The sequence below is a fragment of the Amblyomma maculatum genome, chromosome 1, assembly GCF_055883805.1.
Source record: "Amblyomma maculatum isolate TAMU_Amacu chromosome 1, ASM5588380v1, whole genome shotgun sequence".
Classification (NCBI taxonomy): Eukaryota; Metazoa; Arthropoda; class Arachnida; order Ixodida; family Ixodidae; genus Amblyomma; species Amblyomma maculatum.
This window is the reverse complement of record NC_139344.1, coordinates 141,331,178-141,343,995: the sequence shown is the minus strand read 5'-3', so window position 1 is coordinate 141,343,995 and position 12,818 is coordinate 141,331,178. Positions and strand designations below refer to the sequence as shown.

At 47.4% G+C, this 12,818-nt stretch overlaps 2 protein-coding genes across 2 annotated transcripts; both read right to left on the bottom strand.

Annotated features, from left to right (window-relative positions):
• Nucleotides 1-219: 219 nt before the first annotated feature.
• LOC146204185 (uncharacterized) lies at nucleotides 220-2,748 on the bottom strand. The gene is made up of 2 exons (XM_084586221.1): nucleotides 2,737-2,748; nucleotides 220-642 (listed from the first exon to the last, which is right to left on the bottom strand). Exons 1-2 carry the CDS (start codon nucleotides 2,746-2,748, stop codon nucleotides 220-222), a joined length of 435 nt encoding a protein of 144 aa, XP_084442347.1.
• A 1,308-nt stretch (nucleotides 2,749-4,056) lies between these two features.
• LOC146204184 (uncharacterized) lies at nucleotides 4,057-5,207 on the bottom strand. The gene is made up of 2 exons (XM_084586213.1): nucleotides 4,668-5,207; nucleotides 4,057-4,371 (listed from the first exon to the last, which is right to left on the bottom strand). The coding sequence occupies exons 1-2, from the start codon at nucleotides 5,205-5,207 to the stop codon at nucleotides 4,057-4,059; spliced, it is 855 nt and encodes a 284-aa protein (XP_084442339.1).
• Between the last annotated feature and the right edge of the window lie 7,611 nt (nucleotides 5,208-12,818).

Sequence of the window (12,818 nt, the reverse complement as noted above, 5' to 3'; positions counted from 1 at the left end):
TTGACAGGTACCCGGAGTTCAGACTTTAAAACTTCCTGAAGTAGAGTATCATTTTTGTTTCCTTGAAGGCACATCAGACACGCTAGTCTTTGTAGCGTCTTTGGCAGCAGTTGGTAGCATGGTAGATGGTCGGCGCGTGTCTTGTCGGCGAAAATGCAGCACGATGGTAATTTGACCGAGAAATATCAACTGTTTTGGCTGGCAGGCGGCCTTCTTTCTTCACCACCAATCCCATCCGCCGTGGCCGCCGCCGCCGCCGAAGCCTCCGCCACCACCGCCGAAGCCTCCGCCACCGCCGCCGAATCCTCCACCACCAAATCCACCGCCACCGCCGAAACCTCCTCCTCCTCCGCTGGAGATGGTGTAGGTGAGCACAGGCTTGAGTGCGTGCGACACTGTGGCCACTGGCTTGGCGACATAGCTGACCACGGGCTTGGCAACGTAGTTGACGCTCACCACCGGGGTCTTAATGTAGGATACGGACGAGCTAATGACGTGTCCACCGCCACCGCCGCCGCCGAACCCGCCGCCACCACCGCCGAAGCCTCCGCCACCGCCAAAACCACCTCCTCCGCCGAAACCACCGCCTCCGCCAAGAAGTCCAGCGGAGGCTACTGCCACGAGGGCAGGCAGAACAAGGATCTGTAGCGGAACGGAAAGCGCATCATGAAACACCGGGATTCATCCGAGCGTCCAAATATCTCTGACGGGAAGTGTGCCCTAACGAGCCACTGCGATCTTCGGAATCTGCCGTAAACAGCAGTTTCCACTGAGCATACCACATTCCATTCGAGTTTCGTCAGCTGCAAAACATCCCTAAACTTTGAAACCGTATGCATTAAGCACTGAAACCTGTATGATTCCTCGTGTATCCGCCTTTTCTGACACACAGATTTAACTGCGTTTCCACTTAAACTAAACTGGTTTGTAGAAAGGGGCTCGTCCAGAGAAGGTGTGCGATATCTGCCTCAGAGACGAGTTGGAAAAATCTGCTCCGATGCGGACGTCCCTTAGGTCGACCGCCGGATGTGGACGACTGGATACTTGGTTATCACCACCAGCCGCCTTACTAGATTTCCTTAAATAATCTGGACTGCACCTGTATTAGTAAATGTTTTATGTCTTAAATCATGCTATTGGAATTAAAAAAAAAAACAGGAAATAGGGCTGAAATGAACATGAAACGCAGCAGGCTTTCAGGCACCACTTTAGAGGCATAACATACGCGGAGTGCAGGCACCATAGCTGAGTTATTTCAAGACACTTAGAGCCCCTCCTTAGATGTTTCTCGGACAAAGCTCGAAGTTCAATTAAATGTTTTGCCAGATTGGCTTACTGTCATGAGATATTTGGAATGCTGCTACAGACTCTAACCTTGTGATGGCCTGAATCAAGACTTCAAAGCATCAAAACAATTCACGTGCCCCAAGAAGGTGTAGCAATGGTCGGCATGTTAGGTAAGGCATTTCCTGTCCCACTGCTCAAGCGGCTGGGCGTTCCGCACGGCGTACTGCTGCCAACGGCGACACCTTGGTGAAGCGCCTCTTCAGCCGTGACGCCGCCATTGCCCTGGAGCGCTGAAGCGGCAACGCGCTCAATCATCCGCCTATTACTGCGTCGACAACGACCGCGCGACTTCGTGACCTAACCATACACCCTCAGCACTGCGATAAGGCGGCCTCCTGAGGAGGTCCCATGACATGCTGCTCCTACATAGGTGGGCTACGTCGCAGTGCGCGAACTGCTACGCAGCACGACTCGGACAGCCCTGCATCGCTGCATGACGGAAGCATCTCTGCGGCGTGCACACAGTGCGCTTATTTTCATCGCGTTCTTTTCTAGGCGCGACGTCCTAAGTGCACCTCCCCTGTCGCATCCACTGCAGCGTTCTTCCGCGAGTGCGAAGTAAGCGGGGCCTATCAGAGCTGATTTTGCGCTGCATAGCTGTTGAGACCGAGAGTGCCCTCACAAGGATGCGTGAAAACTTTTGCATGGTTCCAGATTTATGAAGCAAGATTTCAGCGTACACCATCGAGGTCGGATGCAGCACGCTGAAGTCTTGTAGGTAGAGAAAATGCTCGCACCTCCTGAGGGACCTTTCGTCCGCCTTCATAAATACACTGAAGCAGAGCGAACATTTGAGTATGTTGGGATTGGTTCGTGATGGTTCGCGGGTCTTATCCCTTTCTGCGCTTGGTGAAACCAGTGCGATCTGAGATGAACATCGCGTTACATGCACGCGCTGATCATTTAACCGGTTTGACAACGGAAGTATTTTCACTTTAAAAAAAAAAAAAATATATATATATATATATATATATATATATATATATATATATATATATATATATATATATATATATATATACAGAATACCCTCTTCCGTTTTCTCTGCGAGGTTTTTGAGCACGTTACGCTCGGTACAAAACTGTCGCCCTTCTGGTAATTTTTTTTTTTTTTTTTCAGCGTGGAGATAAGAGTAGCTAAATACGTTTCCTAAATCTTGGCTCGAGTGCGACGTCTGCTGCGTATATTGCGGCTGTGGCCAAAACACAATTTTACGCGTTCGCCTCACTCCGGGACAATATCCCCCTCTCCCTCCAAATGCTCGCGTTCACGCCTTGACGGAAGAAGACGTAGCGCTAGGGGGACCCAGCGAGCGAGCGCTGTCAGCGACCGTAGCTCCTGTAGTGCACCGCGTTCTCTAACTAGAGATGCGCGCCATTTCGTACTCACAGAGGCTCGCATGGCTCCCGGCTCAGCAGGCCAGTGGTGACTTTTGACCGGGCCCCGGCGTCCTTATATACGGTACGCGACGTGTCGTCGCGAGAACGAGGAGGCCGCGGGCAAGCAAGGAACAAAGCGAGTGAGAGGTGGAAGTGCGCGGTCATTACGAGAGCCTCACGCATCGCACCTCCCCCTCCCGCGCGAATCGCTTCCTGTTGGCCGAATTCTCCTCCGCGACGTCAATCATGAAAGGGAACTCGCGGGAAAATTCGGCGTGCATCTCGTCCGAGGAGGAACTGGTTTACCGGGCGCCCAGTGGGCCAGGAAGTGTGCCCATGGGAAGCGGCCGGCCGGAAGAGCGCGTAAACACGCAGGGTAAACAGGCGCGCTCCTCGCCGTTACGTAACGGGCCGCCACCGAGAGGACCCGCGCGAGCCGATCGCGCGACCCGGACGGTGCGCGCGATCGCTATACGGAACCCGATTCGACCGTTGCCACCGCGCTCTAAAAATGGAGGGGTACGCGCTGGCATCTGTCCGGCGTCATTACTGACCGTGGTCGCGTAGGTGAGACACGTGCCCTCTTCTTTGCAGCGGATCGCGTGGGGGAGCATCTATTTCGGTACGCTACCAAGTTCCGACGCACCAGCCGAGCATGCACCTTCGGTTTAAGTGCGCTCTCAACAGATTCGCGAGTTCGCTGCAAATCTCTTCGACATGTGTATCAGAGCGCGACACAGATGGACAGATCTTCCCGGACGGGCCACTTTTATGGCGTCCACACGGAACCACCTTTGCGGAAGCTTTCGCCGGAGCTGTACGAGGCGTAAATAATTTCGAACGCCTTCCATTAGCAAGCTGCATTAAAATACGCTTCCGGAAGTCCTAGCACCAGCAGCGGCACGAACCGCACAACGGTAGGCTTTTCCCGGGGGCAGCATATTATGCGTAAAAAGTCAGCACCTTATTTACGTTTGTAGTGTTCTCTGTCACCTCCTAAATTGGTGTACGCTGAGTGTTGCCTTGTCACCGACAGTGAGTTCAATTTAGAAAGGACCTAGAAAGTGCTAGCTTAAAGTACCACGTGGACCAAACGTACTCCTAAAAAGCTAGGAGCCAACTATTTTGAGGATTTCGTCCCTATTATTTACATGAGTAGTTATAATCATGCATGAGGTGCGCTTGTTATGCAGCTCTATAAGTTTCCTGTCATTTCTAGATACAAAACACGGAGGAAGATATGGTTTCCTGAATGGTTTTATTACGGGCTATTTACACTATTCACAGGCCACAGTCGTGATAAGATCTCACAAATATACTGGCGACTACTCTACGAAGATTCCACTAAGGCCGCTAGTGCCCTCAGGTCAAACTTGCACGTGGAGTAGGTCTTCGTGCATCCAGCCATGCCGCTGGACCTTCCCTTGCTGTAGGCCTTCTCGAAGTCAGCGAAAGCCGAGTCGCTTCCCACAGGCCCAAGGCTGCCCATGAATGCGGCGACGCGGCGACCATACAAGCCGTAGCTGGAGGGGTCCGCGCTGACCTCGCACGACAGGCGGAGCATGCACCTGTCCGTGTCCAGCTCCCGTATCAGACCGACGGTTTCCTTGATCACTCTCGGGTCGCCCGAAGTACTGCGTCGTCCCTGTGAAGAAACAAGGAACTAGGCGTAAATACACGCAAGGGACTACAAATATAAGCAGCTCTAACAGATTAATTATGGCCGTATGAAGAAACAGCAACAAGACACTTTAAATATGCGAGAAAAAGTACATGTTAGGAGCTGTAACAAACGAAGACAGCTTATCATCCACATGGGCCAAACAGACTTCCACGAAAGCTTTTATCTAGCATCCCAGGCAGGAATCAGATACTGCTTTACCAGCAAATTGTCTATACGATCCCGCCACTGTAAAAATATAAGAAATTCCATCTACTTACGCGAAGTGTGGCACTCTTATGAGCTTCCACGTTAACCAGCGGACTCCTCAGCTCTCCAGAGGCTCGAATTGAAGATCCCTTCGTTCCGTTGACACTAGCGGCGCCTTCCGAGGAAAACTTCACCTTTGAAGATTCGAAGTGCGCGGACTGGTTCGCCAACACGATGAAGTCCTTGACAGGGAGTTGGACAGACAGCGGGCTCTTAACGCGACCTCCGATGATGTAAGGCAGCAACGCGATGGGTACAGAGATGGTCGGGCCCGAGAAGGAGCTTCGTGGCTTGGGCAGTGGGACTACACGGTCTGGCAGCTTGTTGTTCTCTATGGATGCACGCAGACCGACACCGTAACGACCCACGTCCCACCATCCGAGCATGTCCAGTATTTTCATGACAACGGCAAGCTTGAGACCACCGATGCCGCCGAGACTCACGATAGCAGAAATGGGAAGCAGGGCTAAGCTGGTCAGGAAGAGCGCGTCGACTTGCTGCAGCGTCAGGAGCACGACGGCTGCGACGGCAATCAGCGAAGACGGCTTCATCGTGCTGGATACCTGCAAAGGTCAGTGGTGTCTGCTATGGGGACAGTGGCTTTTATAGGAAGCTTTCCTTTGTTCCGTGCCCGAACAGATGGACACGTGACTCATAAGACTCGGCAGCCTTGCGCTTACTCATCAATCCTGTGGCCGGAAACAGGCGGCATTCACAAGGCATCCCAGCCCGTAGACAGAAGTCATTCCCTTCAAGGCCACTAAAACCCAAGTCCAGGAAAAACGCTTAGGCGCTGTCAGGGTAGACAAAGTAAGGCTTATCCGAAATAGAAGCATGAAGGTGGGAGAGCGCAAAATGCATTCCAATAAAGAGTACAAATACACTTTGCCCAGCAGACCCCCCTATTAGCAGCTAGAACTAGTTCTTGCTTCTTTCCTCCAAACCCCTCCTTTGTTGACACTATGCTTGGCATGCCATTCATCGGAAATCGACTGTCCTACTTCGCACCAGCAAGCATACAAAAAAAAAAAAACGTGACACTCATTCTAATGGAATTTCCGAGAATGCAGCAGTATGTCATTTCCTGACTTTGACCTCACTAGTGCACATGAGTCATAAAAACTCTAGATGCAGCATGGGAGGCTGATGGAGGAAAAAATGTTTATTCAAAAATTCGTTTCAGTTCGAACTTTCAACAAAAACACCACTGAAATCAATGTTAAAAGTTGTCCTAATTAATTCAACAGAATATAAGCCGACAAAAATGATGATTTAAAATAATAAACAGAGGCCGAAACCGATTCATCAGTAAATTTTTATTAGGGACAACTTTGCAAGCACCATTCAAACAAATGATCTTCCGTCGAGATGTACGCTATGTTAATTATGCAATGTTGTGACGCTGTAGAATCATGAGCTGTCAGCGTTAGGCATTCTGTGCAATAATTTGTGATAGTTATGTTCATTCATGACGCGCACATCAGCAGGCGCTGAATAAGTTGGGTCACTGGAGATTTTTTCTTGCAGGAAGAGAGGGGGAGGGGGGGTGATGAAAGCAGGTGAAGGGTGTAAGACGCTGAATCGTATCATTTGGTAACTTTGCGGCCGCAATAACCGCTAGCTAGCTGTAAATTTTGCTAATGGAGAGCAGCGCATCCATAATCCAGGGGCATGAAAAACATGTAGACAGAGTCAATTGTAAGCTAGTGTTTACCCTCGCCTTCTGGCGTTTCGTGCCGCTGTGTTTCCGGTGCACCGTTCATTAGCGAAAATTTAATAATACTAGCGCACGTCCGTGTAAGGCGGCGGCATTTATGAATTGCTGTCATTGCAACCTTCCTTATTTCATACTGAAGGTCGCTTAGCTTGTTCGCTATTTACTTTGTTTTTGTTTGCTTTTTCGCGTGCTTTTAGAAATCCTATTAGTATTTTCCACCTTGAAGCACCGACGGTCTAAACGTGGTCATCTCTAGGTTCTGCGCAGTGGCGCATTAAAGCGCCTCGCTCCTCAGTGAACAACAGCTAACCACGCGGAATCACCGACGAGGCACCAACTAGCTATCCTTTTTTGCAGCGCGCAGCCGGACGAGGACAAAGCACGGAGGAACAAGTAGGACACACAAGCGCTGAACTGCAACTTTTTTTTTTTCAAAGTAACATGAGATGGATGTAACATAACGCAAGTCTTGATCATAGCCTGTGGCAAACAGTGCGTGAAAGAATCAACAATATTTCACGTTCTTAACAGCTTCAGTGGCAAAAAAATGGAGGCGCGAAATCTTATATATTTTATTTGTTTTTAAATATTTTGCTGAAACCGCAGGTGAGTACATGAGGTAGTCAAAAAATGAGTGACAAATGAAGGAATGGAGAAAAACAAAAAACAAAAACCAAAAACGATTTAAACAATGCGGCTGACATGAGCATGTAGACTAAAACAGAATAATAAAAAATCGAGAATAAGGAGGCCTGAGTGGGAAAGGTTAAAATCCGAAAGAGCGAAGAAATAAAGCATAAATAAATTGACAAATAAAATAGAATGGTCACCTGTTGAAAGACAGGCGAGGATTTTCTATTGCTGTCGCATGTAAGACAATACACTGACAGGTTTGGGGACAATGAACCGTAAAAATTGTTTCTTTGTTCCATTCATGGTTTATTGACACATTGATCGATTTGTCCGATGTATGCATTGCCACAAGATAGTGGAATAGAGTATATAACATGTCCTGCGCATGTTTCGGCGGGATTCTTGAGCCAGTGTTTCTCCTTGTTGTTTCGTATCCCATGGTATAAATAAGGCTGTCCAGATAGGCGCTGTGAAAAAAAAAAAAAAAGTAGAAAATAAACTAGCCCGACAGTTTTTCTTTCACTAACTAGCTAACCGTGAAGCGGAAAACAGAAAACCACTCACTTGCAGAATTCCACTTGCGTCTTAATAGCGTGACAGTGTCACGCTATTAATTGCGACTTTGTGTAACCTAGTTAAATCAACTGGGCTAACTAGCCTCCAGCCATTATTCACTTTCCTGTTCCAGATGACTGGTAATGTAGTTACCAATCCCATCGCTCTTTATTTGATTATTTAGGCACGCACCTCGCAATCTGTTACTGCAACATGCGTGTATCCTTTGTTGTACGCTTTATGTTAGGACCGTCACGAGGTTCTCCCGTAACACACTTTCCGCGATTACTTTTATTTCTTCAGTGTCCAGCGATGATCCTTTGATGTTTTCTAAAATGTCTGCTTCAAAACAAGAAGGAAAAGAAAGCCCAATTCCGAGCTTATTTAGATCATGTTTTTATACTGGGCGCTCTCCTTTCGCGCGGCACTGACTGATGCCGCTGCCGGGCTGTAAACATCGAAAGTCTCGACGTAATTGCGGGTTTTCGAGGGTGGCTTCCTGTACTCAAGTCAAGCAGTCACGACACGTGTAACCACACCCATGATCCGAATGCTCCGATTCCCGCCCCCTTCAAATGACCGTTGTGCCACATTTCTTCCTCCGGTCACGCAAGCGCCGACGCCAGCGTTCCGAGCACCTCCTCGTCGTAGGTCATTGTTCCTCCTAATGTTGCAACGATGTGGTCCGTGCAAAAGAACAAGCACGCATTCACATCGCTATTTATTGGCACCGGTGCGTTTTTCTTTGAGTGCCATTCAGGACGTCGAAAGGCGGCTGCAAAGCACGCGTGGCGGCTCAGTCTGGCGTGAATTTAGCGCGTACTGCTAGGTATTAGCACCTTTGTTTTCAGTTTTGCTTGTTCATGTAGCGCACACACTGGTTAGACCTTAATTTTTTTTTTAAAGATATGGTGGCGTGCTTCACATAACCGCTATGTGCAGGCGGTGTTCAAAAAGTAACCTGATCATTTTTTAATCTGGGAAACATATCGTGCAAGGCCGGAGATTATTTCTTAAATTTCTCGACATGATGCCTAATACATTTAGTGCATATGCGTCGTCAGTACAGATATGCTTTTGATCAGGGAAGAAAAAAATCTCCAGGTAGACTGCAGAAATGCGTGCATCTCATCTTACACCTTATCGTCCGAGCTGAACTCGCTGGCATAGAGGTGCTGCCGTAGGTTGAGTAATAGCTTCTTTTTTTTTTATCCGGACAGAAATTTTTGTACCACCCGCAAGCCTTCTGAAGAGATAAACAGGCACAGCCCTATCATGTGTCTTCATTTTTTTACGACTGTCAGCTGATTTTTTAACCTCGCTTTTCAAAAGACACACTGGCACATGATGCGTTTCTCGGATGCGCACTTCAATGCTGACTACCATCAGCAGTGTACTTTTATGGAGCCATAATTTCTCTTATGGTGGTGAATTGTGACATATTCTACTTTATGGAGATAAAACAATAGCTAAAATCATTAACAAACCAGAAAGCTGCGCGGATAGTTGCAGTTGTCTTTTTTTTTTTTTTCGCGCCGTTTCAAGTTTACATCTTGCTGATCTAGTTTAAGGAGCTGAAGCGGGCAGGTTAAGCTGCAGTGTCTCAGGGGCTTGCATTAGATTTTTCCCCATATCCTAATAATCGGAAATTGAATTATAATACTTATTCAGTGCCGGTGTAATAAAGTTTCTTTCTTTTGATTGCTTATTTTTTGTCCATTGCGGAAGCAGTCACTGCGGGATGGTTTGTTTTACTTTAACAACCGCGGAGCTGCTTCAGCATGCATGCGTACACGGAGAGAAGTCTCAAAAGAGAGAAAGCGTGTCTATAAGGTCATGCAAAAATGCAAGGTTTTGTGTGAATAAAACAGGAATACAGCGTATGCGTCTATCCTACGCCTTATAGGGCACAACTATTAGGACGGCATTCCATATGCAATCGCGGGTAAATCGCGACCACGTGTTCGAATGGCGATCCTCAGCTAGCAAGGGGTCACAGTCTTCCCGATGTTTCTATCACCTTGTTTGTCGACGAAGCTGGTAGCTTCCACAGTGAAGGGAACAAGGAAAGCAAAGCCTCTCAACATTTGAAGTATAAATTAGAATAAAGTTAATGTAACAGTAAAGAAGGCATTACTCGTCGACTCTGTCGGTTCGCTCTTGTTCCTTTATTTGCGTAGGCATTTGGTACGGCCTCTTATGAGCCGTCTACCATCTGATTCCGGTATTGTGCCCGAGTTAATTGCACGAGTGAGCTGACTCATTGCATTCTCGGCGTGGCAGCCTTCGTGGGAATTTGTTTATTTCATTCGTGGTTCGGTTTATTTGCTTGTAATATTTTTATTTTTGCGAAAAAAAAAAAGCGCGCAATAGGTGCTTTTCGATGGAGACGAAAAGCAAGGTGCCAGTGGGTTGTGCGACGTCAGTGTATGTCAAAAACTCCAGGTGGGCAAAATTTATGGGTCCCTGCACTATACGGTGTCTCTATAGCCTGAGTCGCTTTAGGGCGTTAACCCCATAAACCAAACCGAACCACGTTCTCGCGACCAATCATCGCCGAAAGCGGCTTGTCTACGCTAAATAACAAGTTGTGAAACTGGCAGTGCACTTCTTGAAGTATAAATGTAATATAAGGGGAGAAATTGCGGAGACTAGACATCTGAAATCATATTTATGTTTGAAAAAGAAGTGCCAGATCTTCTCTTAAGTTGCTCAATATTATCACCTCTTTACGCGCTAAAGCACGTAAAAACCACGTGTTTCTTGCTTTCGATGTTACCGCTCTGTACAAGAACTTCTAAACACGTCTAAACCACGTGTTCTGGGCTCAACACGCCACGTGCTTAAATGTAAGGTTGAGCTCCGCACCCTCTTGCATGCTGGCGAAGACAAAGAAAAGTCTGGGCTTTGTTTGGAAAGCAGCAAACGTTGTTAGACGAGTTTGTTCAGAGACAGGACGGTTGAGCTCGTACCATCCTCTTCTCTCGTGATTTGTTTGGAAAGCCCAAACTTTTACCCTGATTTACACAGACTGACCACATTCCTTATCTGCTTTGAAAATAACCTTAGGTTATGAGTCATGCACAGGCAGACTTCGCCTTCACCAGCGCTTTCCACCTCTTTCTCATATCGGCCTGTCGCTTTTTTAGCCTTCCCCAAGCCAGAAAGCTCCCGTCCCTGCCGTACAGCTGCAGTCGTCTAAAGAAATTGCAATCTACAGACGGGAGTGGCAGCTTTATTTTCGCAAACACTGCTGATGTCTCTCTTACCAAGAAAATGTCAACAGCTGCGCTTTAGCCGTGATAACGTCTGCTGGAATTCGGACAGACGAGTAGAAGTGAACAATTAGAGGCGAATTCCCCTCAAAAGAGGTCATCCAGCCAACACACCCACATAGAAAGAGGGGGAGAAGGGAACAACATGACACAAACTTTCCTGTCATTGTGTATGTGTGTGTGTACACCTTTTTGTTCACTAATTCCTATCTCAGTCAGCGTCATTGCAGGGCTTGCTTTCCAATCGAAAAGTCTGGTTAACAGACGACACCCACAGTCTGTTGAAATGAAAAGAAGCAGGCACCTCTTTTCGCCCCATTGACAAAGGCCAGTAGGGAACATGTCGCAGGGACAGAGCGTGAATAATGGCAGGCACTAGGATCAAGACGCTGGACAATCCCCACGCCATTGATCCTCTATTTCGCATATAAAGAGGGGTTATTCAAACATTGTAATCTTCGGATGCTGCTCCCTGAGTCATCTTGATGTCTGAGTTTACTTATACTTCGTCTCACAAGATATCTGCAGCACTGCCAAAGGCAGAGGAGCCTTTGCGCATTGTGCTCCTAAGTGCCTCTCGCCCCTGGGCACTATACTGGAGAATTGTGCTCCTAATGTCACCCCCGCCAATTTGGGTGGCGAGAGGCGCGTAGGAGTCCAATTACCTATTGTTGTGCGCGTTATCCTGATTGTACCGGGGTGCCTCTTCATTTCGCAGTGCGGCAGATATCTTGTGGCACGAAGTACAGAAAAAAAAAAAACTTCCATCTGCTCAATTCTTCGAATAATGCGAGGGTGGTGTCTGGTAACGAGAGCGTTCGTTTGGAAAAGAAGCTTTGCAGAGAAGCTGACTTAGAGAGTTCCGGGAGTTATCCAGCTTTTGTGGAAGGTGGGCACGATATTTTTTGACAAAAACTTGCACACACAAAAATAAAGCTATGAAGGTTGCAACGTGACTCAGTCCAAAAGAACCATGCCGGCTTTTGCAGCCGGAAACTAAATCGCCATGTGTTGGAAAAATATATTTGAAATAAGCAATATATGCGCTCTCAAAACAAAAAACGGCATTCAAATTAGTAATCTTGCATGTCAGAAATGAAAACTTTTTTGCAAACCAGCTTCCTAACAGCAACTGCCTCAGGCGTACGCAGTTCCGTAGTAGTTTTATTATTATTATAATTATTAAGGGCTTAGTGCATGTATACTGACTTGCGGTGAGATTTTAGCCATACGTTTAAAACATGCTTGCATAATATCTATCCAAAAGATTGCTTTTACCGAATTAGTAATAGACTCTCCATGTGTTTCTATGTCTTTACGAGATTTCTACGTCATCTTAAATATTAGTTTGCTAAGGAAATACTTTTATGACACAAATCAAATGACGGCGTTAAAAAACTAATCATCCCACTCAGCCATAACGCGAGCAAAATTGACGCTGTTAATGGTTGGCGAGATGAAACGAGGCAAGTCTGTTCGTCGTGATGCTATTTCCCGTGAATAATGTTGCAGGTGGACACACACACCCCGTCGGGATGGCGCAGTGGTTATGGCGCTCGACTACTGTTCCCAAGGATACGGAATCGAATCCCGGCCTCGGCGGCAGCTTTTCGATGGAGGCGACAAGCAAGGCACCCATGTGCTGTGCGATGTCAGTGCACGTTAAAGAACCCCAGGGGGTCGAAACTTCTAGAGTCCTCCACTACGGCGTCTCTCGGGTGTAGGTAAAAACGTCCCCAGAAAAAAGGTCCCCGGAAGATACGTCCCCGGAAAAAACTTCCCCCGAAGAAACATCCCCTGCAGAAGCGGCAACTAGGAAAAAACGTCCCCAAGGTCAAACCCGGCCCTAAAAAAAAAAATTTCTCCGGAACTCACATGAAAAAAAAAAAAAAAAAAAAACATTTTATGCCAATCTTTCTTGGCTTTGAGATAAATGTAATCATCATTTGGAACCTGCGTCCTCTGGGGGCGTGGTGAAAGAG

What these genes read in the sequence shown, in the direction of transcription:
- LOC146204184 (XM_084586213.1), bottom strand. Translation starts at nt 5,207, where the DNA reads ATGAAGCCGTCTTCGCTGATTGCCGTCGCAGCCGTCGTGCTCCTGACG. An exon ending in ATAAGAGTGCCACACTTCGC is followed by an intron (nt 4,372 to 4,667) that starts GTAAGTAGATGG and finishes GTTTCTTCACAG; the next exon opens with GGACGACGCAGTACTTCGGG.